We start from the raw sequence: 15,420 nt of genomic DNA, 5'->3' as shown, positions 1-15,420 counted from the left end.
GGATATGGTGAGTCAGGCTGACTGAGGCAGCCTGCACTGGAAAGCACTAGCCAGTACCATCCCTGTCCCCATCCTCATCCCCAGTTCGGTTCACATCCCTGTCCACACTCCTGTTCCCATCCCTAACCCCCATCCCTGTCTCAGTCTCCATCCCCATCCCTGTCCTCATCCCCATCCAAGCAGAGATCAGTGGCCAGTGGTCAGGGCACATCCCAGCCCCTGTGCCTGGATGACACCATCCCTTCTTTCACCCTACAGCTGCTGCCACCCACCCAGACCCCGGCCTCACCCAGCTTCTCTTGGGGCAGTGGTGGGGCCGAGGGCCCCCAGCCCTGCCATGGATTTATGACACAGCCGTGCTCTGGTGTTCAGGGGCCAGGAGAGGCAACAGAGCCTTTATGGCTTTCCTACACCTTTCTGCCAGCACCATCTAAATGGCCTCATAAACCGCCCCCCGCACCCACCCCCGTCAGGAGGCGGTGGTTTATTAGGGCCGTAACTCATCTCCTGGCATTTCATCAGCATCCTTTTAATCTGCACATCAGTTTTTTTTATTCCTGTTTAATACCAGCAGCTGGACGTGTTGTTAGGACCCTACAGAAGGGCTGGGGGCCAAGGCAGCCCCCTCCCCGGTACAGCTCCGCAGTGCCATGCGAGGAAACCTTCCCAGCAAACACTGGGATTTCGGGCACTAATCCTTTGTGTCAGCCTTTCTGCTTTCATCCCATTAACTCCCGCGCCCGGTGCCGCTGCCCTCGCGCTTCTCTGCGGCGGAGATAAGTCCCCGTGCTCGGCGCAGCGCATCCTCCCAGCCACGGTGCTGCTGGCGGGCGGCTTCCATCCAATTACAGCGGGGTGAAGCTCATTTTAATTGCATGGAGCAGCCGGGATTAGGCAGACTTTATCTCCTAATTCCTTCTTTATCTCCTAACTTCACACTCTCCGCTCGCACCGGAGGCACGGTGGCTTGTGCCAGCACTGGTGATTTTGGAAGAACGCATGCCCACTGCATATCGCCCCACTGCATGGCTGACTTTGGAACCAGTGCCTCCCAAGTGCCCCCCAAATGCTACCAAATGCCAGGGCAGGGGCTGGTGAGGATGCCTGCCCTATGGAATGGGGATGAGGCATTGACCACAGTCCCTTGGCTGCCACTTGGGGTGATGCAGGATGTCCCTGTGGTGGCACCCACTGCAGCCCCCAGCAACACCATGTGTCACTTGGAGCATCCAAGGATGGGGACAGGCACAACAAAGGGTCTTTTTCTCCTGGGTACCCAGCCAGCACTAGGGGGTCCCCATAAGGGAGGATGAAGGTGGCAGCAGTTTGGGCATCCAGTGACACCCACTTGTCTGTGCAGACATATCCACCCTGACCCGAGGGAGCTCTCAAGATAGCAGGAGAGCTGGGGCAGCCCAGCAGGGGCTCTTAGGGCTGCCTGATAGCCCTCATCCCCATAGCTCAGCTGGTGACACTACTCCATGCTGCACTGTCCTCTGCAATGGCACATGGCTCACCCCTGGGTAAAGCGTGGCTCCATGGCTCAGCCATGCAGGCTCTGCATCAGCACAGCTGCCTGCTAATTAGCCACCATTAGCATCAGCTAATTAATGTAATTCTGGTGACCCACAATTCCGGAGCGTGGGAGCTGCTCCTCGTGATGCCTCTGCCCACAGCCAGCAGTTCCCAGCACCTTCACATGGGGTCTTTCCCCCATGGGTGCCCTCATGCTGCACATTTGCATGTGACCATGATGCAGACTGTGGGGGGCTGAGGGGTAGGAATCTCTTGCATGCATGCATATGCGTGCTGGTAGCTTAGCATTTGTGAACTCATGTGTCAGTACCTTTGCAGGCACACACATGCATGCTGATGGCTTTGCACAAATGCGTGCACATGTGCAGCCCCATAGGTGCCCCATAGCAGGGGCACAGGGCCCACGGCAGCGAAAGGGTGGCTGCTAATCCTCCAGCAGCTGTGGGGCCCGCGCTTGCTTGTTCAAGGGATATGGCAGCTTGGTCAACAATCCCCCGGCCCGTTTCGGGGGGATTAGCAGCCCCCTGGGGAGCAAAGGGGCCTGCATGAATATTTGGCGGGTGGGAACGTGGAGAGACAAAGTTGGAGGGGGGGATTCATGGGGAGGATCCGCTGTCCCCAGGGTGTCCCCAAGGCAGGGATGGGGTGCAGGGAGCATCCCCATGCGCTCTCACACCACACTGTGCTGACAGCAGGGAGCTCTGGTTATCATCCCACACAGCCCCATAGCGATAACCCTCACAGCCCTGGGGCAGAGGGCAGCCCCTGGAGTCACCCTGAGAGGGAGCACCCTAATGCTGGCACTGGGAGCTCAGGTGACCAAGAACCAATGTGTCATTAATTAGTGCCAGGGTGCAGCTGTGGGTCAGCTTCCCACCATCAGGGGCAGCTAAGGGCTAATGAGGGCTGTGTTAGGCTGTGTGGGGTATTAGGGCTCTGCCTGGGTTCTCCTGTGTAAAGTTAGACCTGGAATCTTAATGGACTGTGGGGTCAAAACAAGAGGTTTCAGATTGTGTCTGGGCAGCAGGTTGGACCTGGTGGTGGGTGAAGGGAGGTGGCATCAGGTCCTGTATTTCCCTGTCCAGCTTTGTCTGATATTTGGGATTTCTGCTCAAGGTGCAGCCCCAGCCCCCCCTGTGTTTGCTGAGAAGCTTAGTGCCACCCTGGGCTTTGTCTGCCCTTAGGATTTACCCACCCAAGGAGCATAACCCCATGGACCCGCTCCCTCCTGGGTTGGGTGCAGGTGCCCACAGCCACAAAGCAGCGTACATCAGGGTGCCAGGGGTGCCCAGGGATGCCCATGTGCTCAGGAGGGTACACACATACATGGGGTCGGGTGTCCCTATGGGACCCCCGCCACCACCCCATTACCCGCGGGTGCCGCTTTTCTGCTCCGTTAGCCACGGCTGTGCCGGCACATAATGACATGGTAATTGCGAGCCAGGTCCTGGCCACACGCATGGCCCTGTGCCCCACACCCAGGTTAGCCATGACCCTTTCTCCCCGTTCCCACCCCAGTGCCTCACATCAGCCCTACCAGTCTGGGTCCTGCCCCAGCCCCAGCACAGAGGCACCCTGGTCACCTCCTCGCCCCAGGCGCTGGGAAACCCATCCTTCCCCTCTGTGTTTACATGGGTAACAGGGGTCCTCTGCCGCTGCACATCGCATTTTCTGCTTGGTCACTTCCATCTGTGTCCCCGCATAATGATTTTTTCTGCTACATTAATTTAACACATTGCGGCGGGCCGAGGCGCTGGGACCCTGCGCTCCTTAATTGTGTCAAAGGAAAAGCTCCGCGCTCCCTTTCTTCGGGGCCAGGGGATGCTGCAGGGTGGGTGTCCCACTGGGGGGGCTGTGGGAAGGGGATGTGGGCTCGGGGTGGTCGTGGGCTCTGCAGGGAGGGATGGGGGTGGGCTGAGGATGTCCCTTGGGGGGCATGAAAAAGATCTTGGGGTGGCTCTAAAACACTGCTTCCAGAGATCCTGCCCTGCTGGGATGTCCCATCCCATTGAGGTCCCCATGGTGGTGGCATGTCCCCGTGCCCACTGCAGTGCTCGGAGCCCCGCATCCCCTGGAGGGGTTGTCGGGATCCAGAGGGTTAAGTGCAGTGTTTGTCTTGGCTGAATGCAGCAGGATCCTAACAAGGCACGGCGAATGGAGGTGAAGGGCTGTCCAGACGGGAAGTGACAGCCCGATTTCAGGGCTGTCAGCCCCGGCGTGGTGGGCATTGAGCAGGAACATTCTTCCCTGCTCCCCTGGCTCCGCAGCCCACGCTGCCAACAAAGCCACCGGGGCAGCCCCTTACCCATATGGGGGGCTACAGGGCAGAGCCAGACCCACAGCCGGGCTGGGGGTGTGGGAGCCCCATTGGCCCTCCCCGCCGGCGGCCCCGCAAGAAGTGGCCTCCGCTATTTGCAAACATTGTGGCGAGGGGCTGGGAAGGTCTCGGCCCACCCCAGCGGGCGCCTTTGTGTCAGGCGGACCCCTGGGGGCTCATTTCCATCCCGCCCGGGCGCTTGCCCCAATCCTTTCAGAGACCGCCTGCGCCTTGCTCCGGCTGCAGACAAAAGCGGTGCCAACCCCACAGCTGTGCCATGTCCCTGTCCCCATCCTCATGCCTCTCCCATGGCATGCTGCACCCCTACACATTGTGTCCCATGTCCCAAACCCACTGTGTGTCCCCACAAACACCCACATTACACACCCAACACCCCACACACAACATGGGGTTCCCAGCAGCCCCCCATGAACCGCAAAACCAGGTCCCCCGGTGCCGGTGGCACTGTGGGTACAAAGCAGGACACAAGGAGTGGGGTGGCACAGCTGGCACTTGGCAGCGCCCTTCCGCACACACCGCTGCTTTTATGGCCGTGCGTAAAACCGGTAGATCAATGCACATTTTATTTGTGTTTGTGGTGATAAAGATGAATTAACACAACCGGGTGCTGTAACTGTCCTGCCAGGCACAGCCTGCAGGGCACAGCCAGAACACAGCGGGCTCGGTGCTCCCGTTCCTGGTGGCCACGCTCACAGCTCATGGGGCACCGCAGCCGCTGGGGTTGCTCTTTTCTCGTGCTTTTTATGGCCAGGAAATCTTCTCGAGGGCCCCTGCAAGTGACCTCTTCCTCAGCGCGGCCGCTAAGCCCTTTGTAATGGGATTTTGCTGCAGAAGCGTCGAATGAGGGGAGAAGTGAATGCCTTAAGCTGCCGCGTTCCCTCTGGGTTCCCCCTCCCCAGCCCATGGGCACAAAGGGGACAATCCCCGCTTTTATCCGCGGCCCTTAGAAGTGGGAGCAATACTGGGCCGTGTCCCCATCCCGAGCACACAGGGATGGGCAGGGGCTGGGGGCTGCCCATGGGAGATGGGGGCACTGGGAGGCTGAATCCAGGTTGGGGCTGCCCAGAATAGCGGCGATGCTGCGGGATGCTGGGGGAGGACCCGTCTGCTCCTGAGTTAATATTGTTCCAGCACAAGGACTTCATTAACGCTGGCAAACACGAGCTGTAAATACTCATTAATTCCCCACTCGCTGATGGCCTTCTGAGCTGCTAATTCAGCTCCCATCCCTTGGGTTCCCATGGGGGCTGCTGGGCTTCCCATGGGGGAAGAAAAGGGGGCATGCCCCCAGATCACAGCCACCCCATTGGGACTCCCCATCAGGCTGCCCCATCCAAACCCATGGGCAATGCCCACTCAAAACCCCCCAAATGAGGGCACAGAGGTGGTGGGGTCCCACAGCCAGGGGACACCATGCTGCCCCCCAGGGCCCCCCATAAGGATCTGATTTATGGCTGTCTCCTAAACGATGCCATTAAGCAAGTGGGGCCGGAGCGGGGAGCACAGCTGCAGGAGCAGATCAGCGCCTGATTAATGTTGGGCAACTTGTTATATTGTCAGATAATTATCCCCAAACTGTATGACTTTTCTGCTAAGTGGCAGTGCTTAATTGCGTTTTTAATTACACCCTGATCACTGTGGCCCCTCCAAGCGGGGATGCCAGGAGAGGGGCATGGCACAGAGCCCAGACCCTGCAAGGGGGCATTTTGGGGTCATCCCATGCAAAGCTTCCCCCTGACACAGCTGCACTCGGTGTGGGGTGCACCTGCAGGACCCCAGCCCTGCTATGGGGATGGTCTCTGCACCCCAGCTCTGCTTTACCCCGCACCATGGGGCTGTCGGATGTGGCACAGCCGGGAGGAAACACGGGTGTTATCGCCCCGCTGGCTCAGCCCTGCCTCAGCCACGGCCTCTGGCCCCAGATTTCCTGGCATGGCCATAAAGCAGCGCTGCTATGGGCTTCACCCAGGGCCACCAAGCAGGCATGGGATGTAGCTTCCCACTGAGCAACCGGGCTGGGAAAGAAGGGAGGGCATGGAATGGGCCCACATTCTGCTGGAAAATGGGAAAATTGGGGTTTGCCCCTCTCTTCATGGGGTGCCTGGACGGAGGATGAGCATCAGGGTTCGGGGGATGAATCCCAAACCACAGCCATCCCCAGACAGCCCCTCTTGGTGTCGTGGCAGCCAGACGGGGTCCCCCCAGGAAAGGGCTCCATCCGTTTAAAGGGGAAAAATTGTAAATAAAGGTCCCTGTCCTGCCTGTCCCCATTATCTCAGGAATCCGGAGCGCGCCGGCACAGCCCCGGCCCCTTCTCGGAGCCATATTTCATCCTGCTGGCTGTGGACCAACGTGTCGGGATGGGGCTGGAGGGAGGCTGCAGGCACAGTGCTGCGAGGCTGCATGGGGTCTCGGTGCCTCAGCCCCGGGGACACATCCCCCTGCTCCCAGCTCAGCCGCTAATGATGTCTCCCGACCCACTCGCAAAGAAGAGCGTAAATTATTCAGCTCCTCATCAGGGCAATTAAATTAACTCGTCGATGTGGGACATGAATATTTCACGGGGGCAGAGGCGGAGCTGAGCCCCTTTTCACAGCTCTGGAAGGGACGTGCAATGAGCGCATCCATCCTCAGCCGCGGCAGGAGAGGTCTGTGCTGGGTGCCAGGCGGCTCAGCCCCCCTGGCCCCTGTCTGCCCAGGTTACTTCCAGTGGCTGCTGATGGAGGCCAGGTGCCGGCAGCCCCCTGCACAACCCCGGCCTCTTTTGGGGGCGGGGGGCACCGCTGGGGGCTGCCTGTATCCCACAGACCCCATTTCCCTGCCCTCCCTGCTCCGTGCCATCTCGTGCCCGCCTCCCTCTCGGGATCTCGGTCAGGATTTCTCTTTTCTTTCTTCCTCGCTTCGAACAATTAATAATTTATCCCATAATAAAAGAGGAAACGGTTAATGAGATGAAAACAAGCCAGAAACATCTGCTGGGGCGGCTTTCATCGCCAGCCCTGGGCCGCCCGCGCAGGAAGCGGTGGCGGGAGGGGGACGGGGATGCTGGGGGGGACACGGCAGCAGGAGGCTGTCCCCCACACCCGGCCTTCCTCCCCTCCTCCTCTTCCTCCTGCTGCGCTGCTGAGACCTGCCACACTCAGCTCACCAGCGATGCTGGGAGATGGCACCCCAAAACAGGCAGCCGGGTCTCCAGTATCCTGGTACCAGAGACATGCCTGGCTGCTGGAGGGGACGTGATGCCATCGGGGATGTAGAATCCTATCAGTAAAGCAGGGCTGCAGGGTTGCACCCCTGTCTTGGGTGCTTTGCTGAAACCAACAGGGCCCTGACAGCAGCCTCATGCCCCCTTGCACCTGTAATGCCAAGCATCCCCTTTGCCCCCTCTTCCCCTATGGCAATGTCAGCCCTGCTTCCTGCATGGCATGGGAGGAGTGGTACAAAGGGACATGGCAGGGAAAAGGGGCACAGGGAAATGGAAAGGGACAGGAAGGGAAAAGGAAGGGGAAGCGCAGCAACACCCAGAGGCAACTGACACATGGCCAAAACCCAGGGCAGAAGGGACTGCTGTGACCCAGCACTGCAGGAAAGGATGGGGGTGATGGGGACAGGATGGGGTGCTGTAGGAATGTGGCCTGGGGCTGGCCACAGGGATTGGGGCGCTGCCTCTGCTTCCAATTTAGCTGATCCCTGTCCTGACCGCTGCAGCTCTCTAATCTGTTTGTCTTCCAAAGCCATTAAGCTAATTTGGAGCCCTCCAAAGTCCCCCAGCTCTCATCCCAACCCAGCTCAGCCAGATTTGGTCGATGGGTCTGGGGGGAGGGAGCAGAATTGCTGAGTTTTGGGGGAAGAGGAGACCCGATGGGACCCAGCACCCCAGAGCTCCCCGAGACTCCAAGCGGGGCACAGAGGGCAGCAGGAAAGGACACTCAGCCCCCCACCACCACGGGAATGGGGGCCGCAGCCTGCAGCCCAGGGCCACCCGCTGATAAGGGCCATCACGGGGACAGCCCAGCGCGCTGACAGCTGCAGGAAGATGGCCCTGTCCCCCCTGCAGCACCGGCCGAGGTGTCACGGAAAAACAGACGTCAGCATCAGCACACAGGAATTTGGGGACAGGGCTGTGGGGCACAAGCCTTTCCCCAGGCCCCGCACTGCAGGGGCAGAGGACCACCACTTATCACATATTTTCCCCCCAAAGCTCATTTTTTCCCCTTCCTTCATCGCCCATCATGTCCTCAGCAGGGAGAGGAAGGGGCTAATCCCTGCCCAGGGCCTTGTCCCTCACTCAGGGTGATGCGGTGCTAATGAGGGGATGATCGGGTGGGCTGTGATGTTGCTCCGTGCCACCTCCATCATCTCCTCCTTACCCACATGGGTAATTGGCAGCCTGGTGACAGACAGACTCATTAACAGCTTAATTTTGGCTCGCTCTCTTCCTGCCCAACCCCAGCCTTAGGGGGGCCGCTCAGTGGGGGGATGTCAGCGCTGCACCCCATAGTACCGCAACATGGGGATGGTGCCACCCCATAGCACCGCAACATGGGGATGGTGCCACCCCATAGCACCGCAACATGGGGATGGTGCCACCCCATAGCACCGCAACATGGGGATGGTGCCACCCCATTGCCCGATGCCAGCCAGCTTCTCCCCAGGTCTGTTTGCTCCATAACGGCGGTGCCGCGGCTCCTTTGTGCCCGCAGATAAGAGGGGCCGCGGCTGCCTCTGAAGCACCGCTCCCACCCCCGAGCCGGGCAGGCTTTGGGGAGAGGGCAGGGATTTAGGGTGCAGGATTTGGGGCTGCCCAACCACCCAGGTGCCGCCGTGGCTCTGCCACCTGCTCTGCCTCTGTGTGCAGACCCCATCCCCATCAGCCCTTCACTCCAAAGCCACGGCCCCATCTCCATCACCATCCCCCCCCCCCCCCATCAGAGAGCACTGGAGGCTGTGTTGGCCCCCCAATGCTGCCCCACCGGATGGAGGCCTGGCCGCCGTTCAAAGCCGTGCTCATGTTGTATAATTTATCAGTGAAAGATAACAGCCCCACGGCTAAACCTCCCCTCCCCACCCACACACAGCCCGGCACTGTGAGCAATGGGACTCCCAGCCTGGGCAGAGCCCACATGGAGGGACCCCCGGTGTGTCCTACTGTATGCTGGGATGCTTTGGGGTGCACCAAGGCAGAGCTGTGCCCCCCCCCCCCCCAATCCCTTCATATATCCCGGCGCACCGGGGGCTGCAGAGCACCTGGGGACGGTCTGTGGGATCCGTGCAGGTTGGGGGCGGGCTGAGGGCTGGTGCTGTGTGCTCTGAGCGGCACCAGGTGCCGGATGGGCTTGTTTGGCTCCAGATAAGGAAGAGACAGGTGCTATAGGGTGGGGGCTGCCCACCCCAACCTCGGCTCCTCGACCCCGGAGGTGCGGGGCCGCCAACCCGTGTCCCTCCGTGTCCTCTGCCCCTCCGTGTCCCTCTGTACCAGCGCATCCCTCCGCTCACACAGCCCGGCCGCATTGAGCCCTTTGGGGAGGGGGCTGGCGGTAGGAGCTGGGTGTCACCGGGGATGTGACACGGAGGGAAGGTGACGCTGTGGGGTGTGACACGGGTGGGCTGTGGGGTGACGCTGCCGCCCCCCGCCCAGCTCCGAGCTCCGTCCCGCCGTGGATCCCCCCCGACCCACGCGGTTCGATCCGCGGCCGCGCAGCGCCCCCTACCGCCCCCTGCGCTGCAGTGCGCCCCCCCAGCCTGCAGGGGGCGCTGCCGGCGGCGCTAGGACCGCGCGGGCACCTCTGCCCGCCCACCACGAATGAGGTTTCCGGATGTGGAAACACGTCATCACCGTGCGCCGCAGCGGGAGCCGGCGCGGGAGCGAAGGGGCGCCGCCATGGCCGGCATTCTGTTCGAGGACATCTTCGATGTGAAGGACATCGACCCCGAGGGGAAGAAGTTCGACCGTGGTGAGATACGACCCCCCCGCTCCCCGCCCCTTCCTCCCACCCGGGGCTCCGTGGGCCGGGCCGGGTGCGGCGGGCCCTCCCCGTTGACGCCCCGTCCCGGCCCGCTCAGTGTCCCGGCTGCACTGCGAGAGCGAGTCGTTCAAGATGGATCTGATCCTGGACGTCAACATCCAGATCTACCCCGTGGATCTCGGTACGGGACGGGCGGGGGGGGGGGGGCAGCTCCGGCTGTGCCCTCTGAGCGCTGCCTTGTTATCGCCTCCCAGGGGACAAGTTCCGTCTGGTCATTGCCAGCACCCTGTATGAGGATGGGACGTTGGATGATGGGGAGTACAACCCCACTGATGACCGGCCCTCCAGGTAACGTGGCTCGCAGTGGTGGGAGAGACCCCTCCTACAAGGTGCCTCCTCCACCCCTCTGTTAGGGGATGTGGGAAGGATGTTCTGACGCTTCTCTCAGCTCCCCTCATGTCATTGCAGGGCGGACCAGTTTGAGTACGTGATGTATGGCAAGGTGTACAGGATTGAGGGGGATGAGACGTCCACAGAGGCAGCCACACGCCTGTGAGTGGCTGTTGAGAAGGGGACGCGTTGCCTGAGGGTGGTGGGGAGGCAGCATTATCTTGACTGGGTCTCCTATGGGTTTCCCTGCTCTCACTGCTCCTCTCCTCCTGCCCCAGCTCTGCTTATGTGTCCTACGGGGGGCTGCTCATGCGCCTTCAGGGAGACGCGAACAATCTGCATGGGTTTGAAGTGGACTCCAGAGTTTACCTGCTGATGAAGAAGTTGGCCTTCTAGGAGATGATGCACCTCAGAGGGCTGCCTGCCCCCAGAGACATTCTGTTGGAGAGCAGAAAGGACACCATCACCCCAAATCCTGCCCCAGCACCTTTGCTGCCCAGTCCCTCCAGTGGTGGTGGAGGACTTTCCCCCTTTGTCATCCCAGTCTTTTCTGACTGTTTCCCTTCTGTGCAGGGGCTGATGCCTCGTTCCCAGTGGAGACCGTGGTTGCTCTGTGGCCCTGCCTGCTGATCTCACCTTCCTGCACTTCAAAAGCAGGCTTAGCCCCAGCTCTAACCAGGGGCTGCTGGACTGGGGCACACACCTGTCTGTGCTAGGGCTGGGCATCATTTTCTAAGGAGCTGTTCTGAGACAGATGTGGCTTCTTAATTAAACTGCTATGTGTTTTCTAGATGTGGTTGTTGTGGCAAGGTTGGCTTCCCAGAATGCTGGTTGGTAGATGAAGATGGGATGCTCATGGAGGATGTTGTGGTAGCAGACAGCAAAGGTACCACATCAGGGGCACTGGCTTTCAAGCTGCAGCTCCTGGAGGGGCTTGGCCTAGTCTGAGTGATGCTGTGTGACCACTGAGCTCAGCACAGTGAAATTGGCAGGTGGATACTGGAAGGCAAGGGGCATTATTATCTCACATCCCCAGCTGAGCCCACCTGCCCTGCAGAGATGGCAGCCACCACAGGAGGGAGCTGGACACTGGGGAAATCAGGAGCGTTTATTCCGCAGCTATTGCCTCCCCCAGAGACTGGTGTACACTCCTTAGGCCAGTGCTACAGCAGGGGGAACAGGAAGACACAAACAATCCTTTAGAAAAATAGGTCTTTAATTGTAAAGCATTCACAGTCTGATAGGAGCAGGGCATGTGCCTCGTGCTGCACAGGTATGGCTGCTTTTGACCTCTGTGGGCTGTGTGATAGCCAAAGGCTTGTGGAAAAGGAGCCAACCCTTTCCCCGTGGCACCTTCCTGGGCATCCAGAGCACGGCTCCTTCTCCTGTGGGATTGCTCTGACCTTTTATCAGTGTTAAATCCCGTGTACAGCTTCATCAGTCCCTGGACTGGAGGTCCCTGCTTCCCCCTGATCTCAGTCACACGAGTCCTTAGCCAGGTTGTGGAAGAAGAAGCGCAGCTTGCCCTGCACCAGCTGTCGGTAGGTGAGGAAGATCTCAGTGACTTCAGTCTGCTCAATGGAGCGTGGGGAGCAGCCTGGCTCCCAGGGCCCTTCCTGAGGGGCAAGAGCGAGATGGGGGGGTTACAGATGCTATCATGCCCAGCGGACACGTGCCCTGTGTCTTTACTCACACATGGAGGTCTCACCTCCCAGCCGAACGTCTGTAGGAGCAGGAGGAAGGAGTTGGCGTGTCGATAGAGCTGGCTCAGCTGCCCGGCCCCGCATTCCTGGCTCACCTGGCCCTGAGCCTCTGTCACAGCACCCACCAGCAGCACCAGGTTGCACAGGATCTCACGCCACTTGATCTCATCCTGTGGAGCAGTGTGTGTGCTGACCCCACTGGCACAGGGCTGCAGGCCCATCCTTCCCATGCCCACCCTTGATACGGATGGATCCTCCACCTCATCCCCACACAACGCTCCTGTGCTGCTGTTCCTACAAGCTTATTGTTCAGCTTGTTTGGTGACCATACCCCTCTGCTTACCCAGGGGCTCCCCCTCAAGTCCCATGGGCACCCCAGCACCATCCTCCCAGCCCCTCTCACCGATTTGCTTTTCCACTGTCGCATGTTGAAGTCCACCAAAGGCAGAACCACGGGGCAGCTGAGTGCAGGTAGTGCCTGGCACTCGCTCTGTTGGGGGAGAAGAGCTGCTGCAGTGAGATGCCAGGAGCTGTTCCCAGCTCTGTCTTGCCAGCGCAGCCTGGTTCTGGGTTTTGGGGGGCACTGCTTCCTCACCACTCTCTTCTCCATGTCCTTGGCCTCCCCGATGTACTTCTGGATAAGTCTCTTGTCGCAGACCGGCCCAATCGGCCTGGCATGGCCCTCTTTGACGTGCAGGAGGAAAGATGTGAGGAGCAGTAGTCCTGGGAAAGAAGGGGATACTCGTGGGCACCTGACCACCCTCTTCAGAGAGCCCCAGCTCAGGTAACGCCTACAGCAGCAACTGCTCTGCCTGGTCTGGTGGTGGCTGGGATTGCCTTGTAGTAGGGCATGAGGAGCTTTTGGGGGCTGAGAAGGGTCTTGTCTCCTTTCTGTTCCCAGGGACATGGTTCTGTCTGGGCAGAGCTGGGATTTCCCAGCAGTGTAAAAGGGCTGGGGGGGAAGTGACAAGCATCAGTGCTGGGTTTTAGGCTCAGCTCCAGCCTGGGAAGCAGGCAGGGAGCTGAGCAGTGTTCCCTGTGCAGTCCCTCCTTTGGGAGCTGGTGCCAGGAGCAGCTCTGGCTGTCACGTGCGTTTCGGGGAATCCCTGCCTGCAGCCTCCTGCCCTGCACGTCGGCTCCTCCGCACTGCAGCAGCCAAGGGCTCGGCCGTGCATACACTCAGTGGGCAGCGTGGGCATGCTGCTGCCCCAGGCACCCCTCAGCTGGCTGATGTCTGAGCTCCGTGCTGGTAACTGCCATCTCTGAGAGCCCTTGGTCCATCCATGTGTCCCTGCTTGCCGCTACATCAGCATTGCACCTGTCCCCAGAAGGATTGGGCAAAACCTGCTCCCCAAGGCTGGATGTAGCGAGATGCCAAACTGGCACTGGGCAGCTCCAGCCAAACCAGAGCCACGCTTGGCATTCCCTTCCAACGTGTGGGGCGAGGGCTGTGCCCATGCCTGGGAGTCTGGGACTGTGATTTGGCCTTCCACTGCCACAGCAATGCCCCTTCCCACTCGTGCCCATCCCCTTCACCCCACACTCACTGTTCAGCTCCATGCTCTGCTGGGGGCTTCAGCCCTGCATCCTCCGCCCTGGGGCCAGCGGCTGCTCCCCGGCTCCCGTCCCCCTTCCATGGAGGGCAGCTGTGGCGCGGGCCCCCCCCCCGCAAGCCACCGGTCCGGGATGGAGGGCTGGGGGCTGGGAACAGCCCTCGGGCAGCGCAGCACGGCGCAGCGCTCTGGCCCGGCCGCCGTGCCGAGGGAGCGTGATTTCCTGTTGTGTTGCTGCTGACCTTCGAGCAAAAGTGCTCCGGGGGCCCTGGGGACGGCTTCCTGCCTCCAGCCGCTTCCTCCCTTGGCTCCGGGATCGGGAAGGGCGTCCCCAGGCACTCACCTGCCCCTCGCCCTGGGTGAGAGTGATCTGCAAGTGGGATATCGGAGCTTGGAGCGGTGGCCGTGCCTATCTGTGGCACGAAGGTGGTCCTGGAACCAGCAGGATAGATGGTGTCAGTGGTGCTCTGAGCTGAGGGACAGTAATGGGGTGTGGGATCCAGGAAATGTTTGGGTAGGGTTTTATTGTGGAGAGAGATTGGAGAGACCCCAGTGGCAGGAGTGCATGCAAATATGCCCATGTGCACATCTGTACTCACGTGCACACCCATACTTGCACCACAGCCCCACATAGGCACTGTGGGTTGCATGCTCACGTGGCCCCTGTGCAGCCCCCTATGTGTTCACACCTGCATGCACTCAGGAGCCCCCAGATCTCATCCTCCTGCACTCTATGCACAGCGCTGCTCTGTCACTCTCCTACCCCATCCCAGCAGTTCCTGGCAGCCCCCGGCCAGGTGACACCAACCAGAATAAACACCTCAGCCACACTGTGCCCACCCCATGTCCCCCCGACCCCAGAGCTATCAACCCACCTTGCGGGTGGCGGGGGGTCCGGGTGGGTCCTGGCAGCCCTGTGTCTATGGGGACGGCGCTGGTGACGCAGCGCAGCATGGTTTGGCAGCAGCTGTGAGCACTGGGGTCAAACACCGCTGGGCTTCCCCGCTCGGACGTGTCCCTGCTCTGCGGACGTGACGGGCTGCAAATGCATCCCACTGGCACCCTGGGACAGCTCTGTCCTCACTCCCGACTCTTGATCCCTTCTCACAGTCCCCAGCATTATGCCCTGGTACCCATCCCTCTGTGGGCACATAGCCCCTCACAGTGCCAGGCTGGAGTTCTGCAGTGCCCCATAGCCTTCATAATTAGGCAAAAAGCTCATCAGGGAAATGGGGCAGCTGGCCCTTCACCCCCAAATAGTCCTTCCAGCAATGCCAGCATGCAGCTTGCTGTTTTCCTGCTGTGAATGGTGCTGCTGGAATGTGCTGTCCTGGGGGGGACGCAGAGCCGTGCAGCTGGCCGGATCCCAGTGCTGTGTTTCCCACCTCTGCTTACAGGGTGCAAAGTGCCGGGATTCCTGCTGCGGGGAGCAGCCGTTCGCACCCACTCCAACAAGTGCCAAGGGCAGCCGGAGGTGCCAGGCAGCGGGGGAGGACCGGGCAGGTGATAGAGTTGATGTCCCCACGGGCCACCCAGGTGTCCCCAGTAGGCACCCCCAGGATGTTGGTGCAAAGCAGTGGGACACGGGAAACCAACATATGGGCTTTGCAGGCAGTAGGGGGGGGGTGGTTCTGAGCCCCCTTTGAAGCCCCCATAAAAGGGTCCAGCATAAAGGGAAGAGAAAGTCAAAGGAACAAAGAGAGCAGCTAATCCCGGAGTGAGCAAACAGCCCCGTTTGCTCAGGACCCAGCTGGGCACAAAGGGGCTGAGGAACAAGGAACTGAGCTGGGGGTGCCAGCAGGATGCTGTGAGCAGGCCCTGTGCTCCCCCCACCCCACCACAGGCACAGATCTCAATCCCCTCCGGTCCTGTTTTACATTTGCAAATTGTCAATAAACATCCGTGGGCAAACAGAGTTCTCCTGCTCCACCGTC

The 15,420-nt window shown here is 60.4% G+C and overlaps 2 protein-coding genes across 8 annotated transcripts; one reads left to right on the top strand and one right to left on the bottom strand.

Annotated features, from left to right (window-relative positions):
* The first annotated feature begins 9,711 nt into the window (after positions 1 to 9,711).
* On the top strand, positions 9,712 to 11,022 carry POLR2H (RNA polymerase II, I and III subunit H). 2 transcript variants are annotated; one of them, XM_015871881.2, is made up of 5 exons: positions 9,712 to 9,828; positions 9,938 to 10,021; positions 10,095 to 10,188; positions 10,309 to 10,392; positions 10,509 to 11,022. In XM_015871881.2, the coding sequence occupies exons 1-5, from the start codon at positions 9,756 to 9,758 to the stop codon at positions 10,624 to 10,626; spliced, it is 453 nt and encodes a 150-aa protein (XP_015727367.1). In that variant the 5' UTR covers positions 9,712 to 9,755; the 3' UTR covers positions 10,627 to 11,022. The 2 variants fall into 2 exon arrangements, with proteins under 2 accessions (XP_015727367.1, XP_015727368.2); XM_015871882.3 differs by lacking the exons at positions 10,095 to 10,188; positions 10,309 to 10,392 and having other exon boundaries at positions 10,509 to 11,016.
* Positions 11,023 to 11,428: 406 nt separating this feature from the next.
* Positions 11,429 to 13,716, bottom strand: THPO (thrombopoietin). Of its 6 annotated transcripts, XM_015871880.3 has the most exons (5): positions 13,481 to 13,716; positions 12,529 to 12,656; positions 12,337 to 12,423; positions 11,939 to 12,103; positions 11,429 to 11,846 (listed from the first exon to the last, which is right to left on the bottom strand). In XM_015871880.3, exons 1-5 carry the CDS (start codon positions 13,491 to 13,493, stop codon positions 11,706 to 11,708), a joined length of 534 nt encoding a protein of 177 aa, XP_015727366.1. In that variant the 5' UTR covers positions 13,494 to 13,716; the 3' UTR covers positions 11,429 to 11,705. The 6 variants fall into 6 exon arrangements, with proteins under 6 accessions (XP_015727366.1, XP_085369779.1, XP_085369778.1 ...); XM_085513653.1 differs by having other exon boundaries at positions 12,337 to 12,656; positions 13,481 to 13,676; XM_085513652.1 differs by lacking the exon at positions 13,481 to 13,716 and having other exon boundaries at positions 12,529 to 12,985.
* Between the last annotated feature and the right edge of the window lie 1,704 nt (positions 13,717 to 15,420).

This window comes from Coturnix japonica, chromosome 12 (assembly GCF_054131305.1).
Source record: "Coturnix japonica strain WE chromosome 12, WE-NBRP24, whole genome shotgun sequence".
Taxonomy (NCBI): Eukaryota; Metazoa; Chordata; class Aves; order Galliformes; family Phasianidae; genus Coturnix; species Coturnix japonica.
Note: the sequence above shows the minus strand (reverse complement) of the source record. Positions and strands in the feature narration are given on the sequence as shown.